We start from the raw sequence: 13,050 nt of genomic DNA, 5'->3' as shown, positions 1-13,050 counted from the left end.
CTTGAAAAAAAATCAACTCATTGTGTCTGTCTGTAATATTTCAGGAAGATCTGCGGTAAGGAGACTTTGTAATTAAAATGATTCTCCTCCAGACACAAGTAAAATCACCACGATTTAGAGTTAAAAAGCAACAGCACACGTTCTTTTATCTTACCTCTTATTTTAGAGATGCAGAACTGAGGCCCAGAGAGGTAATGTCCGGGCCCTATCAAGCACCGCACCCCTCTTCCCCCTCATGCCTGTTTGGCCAACAAGAAGTTTTGCAAACATAGGTTTTTTGCATCCTGCATTTGTTCATGAGCTCTCCTTGAGGCAGGACGGACCTCAACTGTTTGTATGGCTGCCATTCACCAGCTTTGGGGGGAATTTACAAAACCTAAAGGGAGTGGTTGAACACCTGAAGATTTCCTATTTCACCTTCTCCTAAGTGGATAACCAGTGAGGAAGATGAAGAGGCACTGTGAAGTAAAATTGAGCTCTGCACATAGGTCTTGTTCATTCCCTGGTGTGGAAAGTGGGAGAGGCCAAGTGAGAGGCGATTACACAGTGAGCTAATTTGTTTTCATTCCTTTGAGAAGAGCATCATTCAGGGAAATTCACCATTGAGGGTGCCGGTTGGGCAGGGGCGCTCTTGTGGGGAGAACGTGTGCACCTGTGTGGGTGGGAAGCGCTCAGACACCGGACGGGCGGCTGCAGTAACAGATGGGCGCCCCACAGTCTCGTTTTCCCCAGGGCCCCGCAGGCCTGGTGCATGCTGGGAGTCAGCCCGCGGCTCCCGCGGCCGCTGACCAAGGAACCTGAAAGAACAATTACTTCAATCTTGTTCTAAGAGTTTAAGAAGCTTGAAGAAGAGTTGTGCTGCAGTGCGTCCTGAGTGACTAACTGCTGAGTGGGCACTGAATGTCTCAGAGGTGTTTCTCTGGGGATCTGCAAGCCTGGGCAAAGCCTGTGTTGCTATTAAGTGGTACCTTGTGGTATTTATGTTTATTTTTTTTATTTTTTTTTTAACGTTTATTTATTTTTAAGAGACAGAGAACGAGCAGAAGAGGAACGGAGAGAGAGAGAGAGAGAGAGGGAGCCACAGAATCCGAAGCAGGCTCCAGGCTCTGAGCTGTCAGCACAGAGCCTGATGAGAGAGATGGGGGTTTGGTGTTTGTGTGTGTAGTACCATCTGTGCGCGTACTTGGGAATACGCTCTCCGGGTTTGCGGTGACAAGATTTAATTTTGTAAATAACTGGGAGCAGACTTTCTCCCAAGGAAATGGTGAAATGCCCTAAGTGACCATGACAGCTTTAGGCTCCCGAAGCCTTAAGACCTTATTGCCTGGGGTCCCTGCGTGGCTCAGTCGGTTAAGCGTCCGACTCTTGATTTCCGTAGAACCTAACATGGGGCTCGAACTCAAGAACCGTGAGATCATGACCTGAGCTGAAATCAAGAGTCAAACGCTTAACTGACTGAGCCACCCAGGCACCCCGAGAAGCCGGTTTTAGAGGCCAGGAGAATGAGACAGTGGTCAGCCACGTCTGAGGAGAGGCTTTGCTGCCTTCTCGTTGGGGTCTCAGCAAATGCTGAGAGCCTAAGATCTCATCTGCTAAGGGATTGGACCACATTGTGAACATTCAGTCAGTACTGCGTGGGAATGAGGGAAGGTGTGCAGGCTGTGGGGTGACTGTCCCAGCTCTGAGCAAGCGCCCGTCTCCTGAGGAAGGGCTACTCCCATCATCTCCATTGGTGCACACCTTCAAATCTTAGTTGCCCCCTGATTCCTTTCTTGATCTGCATCCCTCTCACCTCAGCCCTGTCTCTCTCTGTGGCATTGGCACCGTCAGCCCTGGGTGCCTGAGGCTAACAAGTGAATCCTGGCAGGAAATTTAATCCAGCTCTTCACACCAGGAAGAAGCTTTGGCCAACCTGAGAATTAGAGAATGTTTCTAGCTTCCCTTTCGCCTTCACATCCTCTCCCCTCCCCCCAACCCCATGCCTTTTCTTCCTGAGGGCCTGTCTTAGAAATCTACCGATGTATCTGCCAGGGACACCCTAGATTTGACAGACTTTCGTCTTATATGTATAACGTAGGATTTGGGCCACACTAAGTAGTTGAGCCATCCTGAGAAATTTTATGTTTCTCCTGTTGGTCACAGCAGTGGGAATATGCTGGTCCCTTGTGAGAGCCGATGAGGGGATGCGTGTGTCAGTGATTAGACAGCTTCACTCAGCAGGTGCTGGGTGAATAAGGAGGTTTATAATGACACCCAATGACAGAATGCGTCCAAGGCCTGCCTAGGATAGTCAACCTGATGAAGGCCTCAGTGCACGTTCTGTAGAGAGCACGGAAGGGTGGGCTTGTCCCAAGGAATTTCTTTTCTTCTGTGAAGTTATTTGATAAAAGTGAGATACTACTGCACTGACTCTGCTCTTTATTGTAAAGCGCTTATAACACCGTTTTCTCCTTTCGAGGTTTAAAATTAAAATGAAGTCAGTTACGAAAGAGCTAGCATGGCAATGGACCCCTCCCCAGGATCCCGAGTCTAAATGTCTGACTCCAGTCCTCCTGAGAAAGGAGATGATAGTCAAAGAAGAGGTCTCTTGGGAGAGTTTTCAAGGAGTTAGCCTTGAGGGGCAAGTCACATGTACTGAGCGGGAACAGAACCCTTCTAGAAAACCAGAATAGCAAGGAGCTTTGAGGGAGCGGCCACTGGACAGATTTCAAAATTTCAAGGGAACAATGAGGAAGAAATCGTGAGTGGGAGCCTTGTGGAGAGGGAGGGGGCGGGGATCCAGCCCTGATGTGGAGGTTCCAAGGGCAGGGGTAGGCATGTGGAGAGACAGGAAGGGAGGAGTAAGGAAGTAACTCTGGAACGAGAAGGGAAAAAAACAAAAACAAAACTTGGGCAAAACGAGAGAGGTGAGCAGTGGTGTAACTGAGATAATGGGATAAGACGTTTTGACAGTTTGGTCTGTTGGGGTGTGAGTTAACAGTAGGCCGGAGGGTGAGCTGGTCTCCCAAGTAGGAGGCCCACTTGGAGGCAGCGGAACAGTGGCCTGTGGAGGACACAGGAGCTCTGTGGCTCTTCCCGGTGGGTGGGATGAATGCCAGGCCCATAAACAAGGACGTGACACTGAGGAATGCTGCTGCCTTTCCAACTGCTGAATCGGGGCCAGTCAGAAGCCAGGGCTGTGTTGTCTTGGCTTGGATTTCTAGCGACGCTCATGCTGGGTTATAAAAATGATTTCCTCAAAGAGCTTGCAAATGGCAGACGATGAGTTAGAAAAAGGCAGGAAAGCCAGCCTGTGGGAGTCGTTTCAGAGCCCTCTGCCGGGTCGTGCCATTCCCTTTTCCAAAAGGCCTTCAGGTGAATGGCGGTTGGAGGAGTAGAGATCAGTCACCCCCTCCTAGTAAAGCTGTCCTTCCCTTCTGGGGGGTCCACAAACTAGCAAGTCTGACGGTAAGCAGGCTCACTGAAGAATTTCAGGCTGAGGGGTTTTTATGGGTAGAACTGGTTTAAATTATTTGGCTCGCTCGACCATAGCTGACTTGATGATCTGACTGATAACCCCAGACGCACAGGAGCAACTGCACAGGAGTGAGTATTTGACGATCCTGCTGTGGCCCTCCATCCCAGCATGCTTTGCGGTTGCCCCCTCGGTGCCTGGGGTGCGGGCGTGCCGGGGGGGGGGGGGGGGGGAGGGGGTGCTGCGCCTCAGGTTTCTCTGTGATGGCACTTGGGCTGGCTTGTTGTGACACGCGTAAGGGTTAATCAAGTAAAATTATAATTGCCGTGGGGAGAGCCAGCCTCGCTGAAGCCTGACAGCCCTCAGGGTGGCCCGGGATAAGGTCCTTCTTCCCATCCTTAATTGTTTTCCTCTGTTTCCCAAACATGCGTTCTTACTGTCACACGGTGGTGGTAGACCAGTGGATAAAAGTTTACCTTTCTGCTCTATATTTCAGTCCTCTGCATTCATGGTTTTGTAAAATTCTCAGGCGGCCCTTCCTTTACCCTAGAATTAGACCATATTAAGAGAAAGGAGGATTTCGTTGCTGCTGCTTAGTTCCCTGAGATAGTCTACAGTCTTTGGACACTTTTGTAGATGAAGATGTGGGCTGTCACTTGCACTATTAATCTTTTTTTTATTTTTTTAATGTTTACTTTTGAGAGAGAGAGACTGGGGAAGGGGCGGAGAGAGAGGGAGACACAGAATCCGAAGCAGGTTCCAGGCTCTGAGCTGTCAGCACAGAGCCCGACGTGGGGCTCGAACTCAGTGCGGTGAGATCATGACATGAGCTGAAGTCTGACGCTTAACCGACTGAGCCACCCAGGCACCCCACTTGCACTATTAATCTAAAGAGTAGGAGTGAGAGAGCTGTTATATTTGGTAGGGATGCTAGAATAGTCCAGAAACTACCAGCAAATAGTCTCTTAGAATAATATTGTCTGTTGTTCTTTCATTTTTTTTTCCTCCATGGCACCATCTATCCCTCTTCTGTGAAATAGTCAAACCTGTTTTCTTTGTATATCTTTTAAAGCTTCAGTTAGCCAGATTTTTTTTCCCTAATGTTTGATGCTGTTTTTTATTCCATGAATAACTCAATTCACTAAATGTAGGCAGCTACTAAACTTGGCAGATTGTTGCCATCTTCGTGCCCCTGGACAGGAAGTGTTCTGTATAGATATGACTAACCAGTTTCCAGGCTTAAAAATAAAGTGGGGGATTTCTGGACAGAAAAGGTCTTTGTCAGTCATTTCAACATGCCCGCTAAGTATGAAGCTCCAAGCCAGCCACTTAGCTCTCTCATTTTTTCTGTGCTCTCACTTCACCTGACATTTTCTGTTATACAGATTGAAACTGATTTTATGGTGTTCATTCATTTTTAATGAACTAAGAGGGTATTTGAGTTGTCATGAGAATCTGCGAGAGTCCTTATTCTCTCCTCGCTGCCTCTTTTATCTTGAGCTCCTTTTAAATCATCACCCTCCCGAAGTACGTAATGGGGAAATGTTGTTGGCACCTGGGCAGCTCTACATACTATGTCTCTTATGTTCTTGAATCTAAGGCCCGATGGAAAGAGCCCTTTTTTCCCCAAAGTTACTTCCAGTGAATGTAGTGATTCTTAAATTTCTTTTGTCATGAAGCCCCTTAACAGCTTTGGAAGAATTATACCATTTTTTAAAATGTTTATTTATTTTTTGCGGGGGGGACACAGAATCCGAAGCAGGCTTCAGGCTCTGAGCTGTCAGCATAGAGCCCACGTGGGGCTCGAACCCATGAACTGCAAGATGACAACCTGAGCCAAAGTCAGACGCTTAATGAACTGAGCCACCCAGGCACCCCAGAACTCTACCATTTTGACAGATACCAGAAGGCTTTTCAGCGTCTTGTCACCTACAGCTCTTATTTCAAGACTTCACAGATAACTTCAGATCTTATTTTAAATAATGTAATTTTTCCCTCCCTTAATGGAAATACTGTTTCTCTTCTTTCTTTCTTGTCCTAAGCATCTTTCTTTGGTCTTAATTCTTAACACAATAGCATTTCATAGAAATGCTAAATTAGATACAACATGTATTAGATGAGACTGTCTCTAACAACAACAACAAAAAGTGTTTTCTCTCTCCGAATCATGAACTTTGAGCAAGGGTTAGTCTTCAATGTGAAGACTCCAATTTGTTTTTCAAATAAGAGCATATGCCAGGGAATGATGATTTAAAATACAAAATGCATGTAAATGCTTTTTGATTCTTTGGGACAATGAGGCCTTATTTGCCAAGTTTAGAAATAAGTCATAAATCCATAAAGAACGAGGTTATGGTTACTATTCTTGGGTTCAAAGTGGCTGTGACTCAAGTTCTTATTCTCCCATGCCTCCTCCTTGTTGTCTCCTGCTCTGTTATGAAGACTAAGGCAGGACAGGGGAACCTGGGTGGCTTTAGTCGGTTGAGCATCTGCGTTGGCTCAGGTCATGATCTCACAATTCACAAGTTTGAGCCCTGCATCAGGCTCTGTGCTGACAGTTCACAGCCTGGAGTCTGCTTCCGATTCTGTGTCTCCCTTTCTCTCTCTGCCCTCCCCGGCTTGTGCTCTGTCTCTGTCTCTCTGTCTCTCTCTCTCTCTCACTCAAAGATAAGTAAACATTAAAAAAAAAAAAAAATGACTGGGGCACCTGGGTGGCTCAGTTGGTTGAGTGTCTGACTTTGGCTCAGGTCATGATCTCACAGTTCGTGAGTTCCAGCCCCGCGTCAGGCTCTGTGCTGACAGCTTGGAGCCTGGAGCCTACTTCGGATTCTGTGTCTCCCTCTCTCTCTCTCTCTCTGCACCTCCCCAGCTCATGCTCGCACTCTGTCTCTGTCAAAAATAAATAAACTTTAAACAAACAAACAAACAAACAAACAAATAAATAATGACTAATGTAAGACAGAGTAAGCAGCCCCTGCTATGATTTGGGTTAGAGCTTCATAAAAAAATCTAGTCTTTTGAAAATACAGGACTCCTGTATTTGTGCTTCAAATACCCTGTATCTGTTCTAGTAGGATGCTTTCAAAAGAAAAAGGGAAGTGTTTATACAAGCTGAATTTTCATTGAATAAAATGTTTCCTTAATCGAAACTGTTCATTTCCTCTGTCTTTGTAGTAATCAAGACTCTTGTAGTGGAAAGAATCTTCTAGTTTTTATGATGATGGGAATGTTGTAGGCAAACAGAAAATGTTTGATGACTAATGGAGTGTGAGAGTAGACATATGGTCCGGGGGTAGAATATTTTGCAGAATTAAAATCTCTGCTGTTCTCGTGAGATTTACGGATCATCCAAATATTGATGATGATCCATCATTTGTGCTTGCTGTCTCATTTTTAGGTACGGGGGGGGGTGTTGTACTTCATAGGTAGTTATGCCATGCATGGTTCCAGCAGCCAAATAAAACCAAGATGGACTGACTTTCAGAATGAACTGTGAATATGGGGGGCGTTTAAGAAGTCCTGGTAGGACCTTCTTCTTGCTGGTTCCCTTTGAAGCCATATAGGTGATGTTCAGTTTCCTAGCTGCTGTTTTGAACCACAATGGCCAGGCCTTAGCTCAGCATAGACCTTTAACCAGACCAGGTCTGTTCAGGCTAATGGAGGCCATAACAGGGTAACTTCTTACTCTATTGAAAAATGATGGTAACTGGAGAGTTGTCTTTCGGATTGGGGCCAGATGGGCTTTATTATCAAAACACTTCCAGCACATCTTGTGGGGCAATGGAAAAAGGAGTGGTTTGGGTAGCCCTGGGTGTTTGAAATGCCTGCCTTTTTTTTTTTTTTTTTTCCACTGCTTTTTTTGTTTGTTTGGCCACAGAAACATCTTTTTGTTTCACTTCATCAGAATTGTGTACCTCTTGGGTTCTTCCTGGGTTCCAGGCCTGGGACATGGATCAGCCCAGAGAAGCTTATTACTCTTAAGTCTACTTTAACATAAATAATTACTTTATTGGAATAAGTACTTTAAAATAGGTACTTGGTTGGGTGACAGGGAAAGAGGATAAATTCAGATGTGAATTTCTTTATGCTGAGTAAAGCAGGCCTTTAAACCTGATTTAATGCTTTTAACAATTAAAGCTCCAGCTTTCATTTATTAGTTTATACCTGGGAGATGAGAAATGGGCTTTATCAGGCTTTGACAGCAGATTAAAGACCTCAACCCTTTTTAAACCATCAACATACATGCTCTGAAGTTCTATCAAATTATGAGTGATAACGGCAAGCTACTGGTCAAAATGATCTGAAATGTGCTTGACAAAAATCTTGCCTCTAAGACCAGAAGGGACCAAAGCAGTGGTCTTTCTAGGATTTGACCACCATTTTACAATGAGGCCAGAGACCAAGAAATAGCTGTTACTGAGACTTCTTCTGACCCAACACCAGCCTCCAGGCCTCTCCTCAGTACTCCTAATGATTAAAAAAAAATCTTAAAATATTTCAGATTCTTTACCCTCCATCAAAATGCAATGAGCCATAAGTCAGCTCAAGAAAAGATGGCCCAACCCTGACTCCTCAATACTTTGTTAGATGCCATTAAAACCTTAGAGAGCTGGGATATTATTAAGGCCTCCATTTGGAACCTGGAATCTTAATCCAAGAATTCTATAGCTTTTTTTTTCCCCCCATATCTAAGATTGCTCTGTTTTGTGATAATACCAATTTAATGCAAGAAAAATACTCATAGATCCTAGACACGTGTATTCAAGATTTAAATTCCTTTCGATGTCAGCTAGAATCTCTACACATTCATTTAAACTTGGTTTCTATATTTTGGTGGGGGCAGCATGTCAAGTAGTTTTATTTTACTCTGTAGGATGTAATGAAAAACATTTTTTTATTTTGATTCATCAGCAGGGAATATATAGCAGAATTCATTTTGGGTATTTGCTGTAGAATGTGCCCTGCATTGGAATGTGGGTGGAGTTCTGGCACTTGTGTATTCATATGTGTTGAGGGAATAAAGGTATAGAGAAACACGTGTTCCCTGCCTATATAAAGACCAGCTGTACAGCTGATAGTTTAAAAATACTGTGTGAGACGACGTTTATGTCCAACAATAGTATCTGTTTCCTTCATTCCAAGGTCAACAAATGGCATTAAAGAGAGATTCTGAAAATGTAAGAGAGAGAGCTCTTTTTTTTTTTTTTTTTTTTTTTTTTTTTCGCCAAATCCATTAACTCTACTCACCAACCTTTTCGAAGCAGGAGTGTAAACTTAATGGCATAAATGGAAAATTAACAGGAGATAAGTTCAAGGGGGAAACTGGTTAGGGTAAGTTTTTAGATTTAGAAACTTACACCAATCATACACTTGGGACTTGATTCATCTTTTTCCCATTATCTATTGTCTGTTTACAATATACATTGTCTCCCATCTTAGAGATAAATCCATTATTATTTTTCTTTTTTTTTTAATTTTTTTTTAACGTTTATTTATTTTTGAGACAGAGTGAGACAGAGCATGAACAGGGGAGGGGCAGAGAGAGAGGGAGACACAGAATCAGAAGCAGGCTCCAGGCTCTGAGCCATCAGCCCAGAGCCCGACGCGGGGCTCGAACTCACGGACCATGAGATCGTGACCTGGGCCGAAGTCGGACGTCTAACCGACTGAGCCACCCAGGCGCCCCTCCATTATTATTTTTCTAAAATATCTTCTGCCTTGGGGCTCCTGGGTGGCTCAGTTGGTTAAGCGTCTGACTTTGGCTCAGGTCATGATCTCAAGGTCCATGAGTTCGAGCCACATCTGGCTCTGTGCCTACAGCTCGGAGGGTGCCTACCTCCCCACCCAGCAGCCCAGAGCCTGCTTCAGATTCTGTGTCTTCCTCTCTCTCCGTGCCTCCCCTGCTTGTGTTCTGTCTCTCTCTCTCTTTCTCTCTCTCTCTCAAAAATAAACATTAGGGGCGCCTGGGTGGCGCAGTCGGTTAAGCGTCCGACTTCAGCCAGGTCACGATCTCGCGGTCCGTGAGTTCGAGCCCCGCGTCAGGCTCTGGGCTGATGGCTCGGAGCCTGGAGCCTGTTTCCCATTCTGTGTCTCCCTCTCTCTCTGCCCCTCCCCCGTTCATGCTCTGTCTCTCTCTGTCCCAAAAATAAATTAAAAATAAATAAATAAATAAATAAACATTAAAAAATAATAATAAAATAAAGTATCTTCTGCCTTTTGCAACAGTGAAGATATTAAAAATTGTGTGAATAAGAAAATTTCAACGAAGTGTGTTGTCTTTCTCCTTAGACACAATATTTTAATTGCAGGTTCTGTTACATACTGAAGAACTTATAAAATAACTACTTGATATGATCAGTAATATTTCCCAAAGATCTGACCATAAGCCTTGCTAATCAGTTAAGTCAGTAAAATTATAGTCATGGCTTTGTAAACTGAGTTTTAATGGATCTCATAAGGCCTCCAATTTTTAGAAAATCACTCTAGATACCAGAGAAGTACAAATTGACCATCATAAGTTGTCTTTCCTATTTTTTTTTTAAAGGTTTGGTTAGTTCACTCTGCTTTTATTTGCTTATGGGGATCTTTATCCTATGTCCGTTAGCCAAGTTAACCCTGGTAGTGTGAACTGATTGGTCCCAGGCATGCATAACACCTAGAGTCATCATCATACAAGGTGCTCAGCCCCTTTGCCCACTCCAGAAACAAAGCCTCACCACCTACCTCCCCACCCTCAGCCTGCTAGGCACACTTCCTAACCTTTAAAACAAAAACTGACCTAAATACAATAGCTCTTACTTTTTAGCACACCAAGAATGACTTCCCCATAGTAGTTGTATTCAGTGTTTGTAATACCCCCAAATTTAAGACAGAACTAGGACATATTTCAGTTCATTTAGGAAACTGGTTTCCAGTTTTTAAAATCACCTCAAAACTCTCCCCACCAGGGAGTCAAAACCGCCACACGCCAGGAATCTGACCAGAAATCAGTTAACGCCAGTAGCCTTCACCAGAGAAGGACATGCCATGTGGAAGATCCATCCTGTATGCTTGAGCGGTTTTCAGTCTCCAGGAGCTGTTGGACCTACACATATGGAAGTACATGTGGGAGGACTGGCACATCCAGACTAGAGAGGTTGAAGAAGGGCTGTCTATGGCTGAATGGTTGGGCACAGCCCTTGAGATATGGATCGCCTTGGCAGGAGGCTTTGGAAAAGAGAGGCATGGGTTTGTTTTCCAAAGCACGGAACGTGTTCCATGCTTTGGAAAGCACTGGTGGTGCTCCAGTGACTGATTTGGGGAGGCTGCAGGCATAGGGTTAAGTCACCTCCAATCACATTACAAGATTAGTCCATTTCAGTTCCCTTCGAATACTTTGCATCATCCACAGGGAATGCCTGTATTTGAGGCTCTCTGACTTTTGCCACCTTACTCATGCTGACTCACCTCCTTTTGTATCATGCAGGTAGACAGGAGGCTCATGGTCTTCCACAGGCAATGACATCTGGTTAGAAATGAAGAGTATTTTTTTTCTCATCTAATTAATTTTTTTTTAATTTTTTTTTTAACGTTTATTTATTTGAGAGACAGAGCATGAATGGGGGAGGGTCACAGAGAGAGGGAGACACAGAATCTGAAACAGGCTCCAGGCTCTGAGCTGTCAGCACAGAGCCTGACGCGGGGCTCGAACCCACGGACCGTGAGATCATGACCTGAGCCGAAGTTGGACGCTTAACCGACCAAGCCACCCAGGCGCCCCTCATCTAATTAATTTTTACAATTAATTTAACAATTAAAAATTTTTAAATTATTTTTATCATGATGATATGTGTAAGGGAGGAGTACCGGTCATCATTCACATAGTATATATGATTCCCTTTTTAAAAATATTATTTTGCGGGGCGGTGGGGGGCGCCTGGGTGGCTCAGTTGGTTTTGACTTTGGAAGGTCCTGATTTCGCAGTTTGTGAGTTTGAGCCTTGCATTGGGCTCTGTGCTGACAGCTCAGAGTCTGGAGCCTGCTTCAGATTCTGTGTCTCCCTCTCTCTCTGCTACTCCCCTGCTCACACTCTGTCTCTCTCTCTTCCTCTTAAAAATAAATAAACATTAAGAAAAATTTTAATATTTTTTTAAATAATATATTAAGTAGTCACAAGGAAATAAAATACAGTAATAAGTAGAAAACAAAAACAAGTTGTAATGGTGGTCCTCGAGGGACACGGGTTTGATGTTACTAAGGTAAATATAGGATGGCTTTCCAGATGAAAAGAGAGACTTCAGCAAAAATCTGGGATGGGAAATACAGGCGTTTTGAGGAAAAGGGGAATAAAGAAGTTTCTGGAAGCCCATAGATCCCTTGGAGCTTCAGAACTAGGTAGTCAAGCCTGCTTCGATTGCCAGCTCAGGGAACACAGAACTGTGAGCATTTGGGAATCTGCCAGAGTCACACCCTAGGCTGTCCTAAAAGTGATTCAGAGTGGCTTGAGTGCCTGATCATGTAAAGCAGGGGTGGCTAACTCATTTGCCTCGGGTCATTTCCTGGCCAGGTGATGAACTGTAGGGCCCGTTTCCCCCCCAACGTTGAGCACCCCCCTCTCCCCACAATGTTGTCAGAAGTTCAGATTTTCCTTGAGAAGCTGGAAACATGAATTTCTTATGTCCGTGCTCCCAACTTTTACATGTTGTTCACTAATTGCAAAAAGGATTAAAACATTATGAGGTCCTATTTCGGGGTTGATGACAATGTCCTGGAAGGAGACAGTGGTGATGGTTTGCACAACATTGTGAATATAAGGAAAATCACTCTGTACAGTTTTACAATGGTGACAATGGTGACTTATATGTGTTATGAATTTTATCTCCATTTTAAAAAGAAAGACGCATTGTGGAGACCCAACCAAAACATGTTACCAGCCCGACATGTGTAATCTCTTCTTTAAATGAAGGAATTACTCCATGGATGCCTGGGTGGCTCCGTGAGTTAAGTGTCCGACTCGAGATTTCCACTCAGGTCGTGATGCCAGGATTGTAGGGTCGAGCCCTGCATGGAGCTCCGCACTGGGTGGGTAGCCTACTTAAGATTCTCTCTCTGCCTCTGCCCCTCTTCCCCGCTCGTGTGCACGCTCTCTCTCTCTCTCTCTCAAAAATAATAGATAAAGGAAGAAAGGAAGGAAGGGAGGGAGGGAGGAGTTACTCTTTGCTACATTTGATAATTCCAGAATCACAAAGCACCTTTCCACAGAGGAGCCAGTGGCCAGGAGCTAAGGGGATCACCTTGAAACCCTTTGACCTCCAGGCCTCAGTGTTCCCACCTGTAGTCTCCACGGTTTCTTGCAATTCTAGAAACAGGACAGGTCATAGGCATGGTGAGAAGAGAAACAGCGACCTTAATTCTGGAGCGCCGAACTGTAGGGATGAAACGGCAAAGCTTCGAGAAGGTGGGGGCTGCCAGAGTATTTTAGAGAAGTGATTTATTTTGTTGCTAGTTGGCAACTAGTCGTAAAATTGGTAAGTTAGGTTGTTTGCCAAAGTTTATTTTACCCAAATATCTGCCATTAGGGAAGTAATCCATCTCCAGGACAGCAAGTTCATGTATTT

The 13,050-nt window shown here is 44.5% G+C and overlaps 1 protein-coding gene across 5 annotated transcripts in view; it reads left to right on the top strand.

Moving 5' to 3' along the window:
• Positions 1–13,050, top strand: part of TNFAIP8 (TNF alpha induced protein 8) — a 132,779-nt gene that overhangs the window by 101,386 nt on the left and 18,343 nt on the right. Inside the window, exon 1 of one of the 5 annotated variants that reach the window (XM_058738322.1) lies at positions 3,024–3,585. The exons of the other annotated variants lie outside the window; for them this stretch is intronic. Within the exon in view, the coding sequence (XP_058594305.1) occupies position 3,585 (1 nt within the window). The 5' untranslated portion in view covers positions 3,024–3,584. Of the gene's footprint in view, positions 1–3,023; positions 3,586–13,050 lie in introns of those variants that run through there. 5 annotated transcript variants of the gene reach the window in all.

This window comes from Neofelis nebulosa, chromosome 1 (genome assembly GCF_028018385.1).
Source record: "Neofelis nebulosa isolate mNeoNeb1 chromosome 1, mNeoNeb1.pri, whole genome shotgun sequence".
NCBI classification, from domain to species: Eukaryota; Metazoa; Chordata; class Mammalia; order Carnivora; family Felidae; genus Neofelis; species Neofelis nebulosa.
The sequence above is the reverse complement of the archived record's forward strand: the minus strand, read 5'-3'. Positions and strand labels throughout refer to the sequence as shown.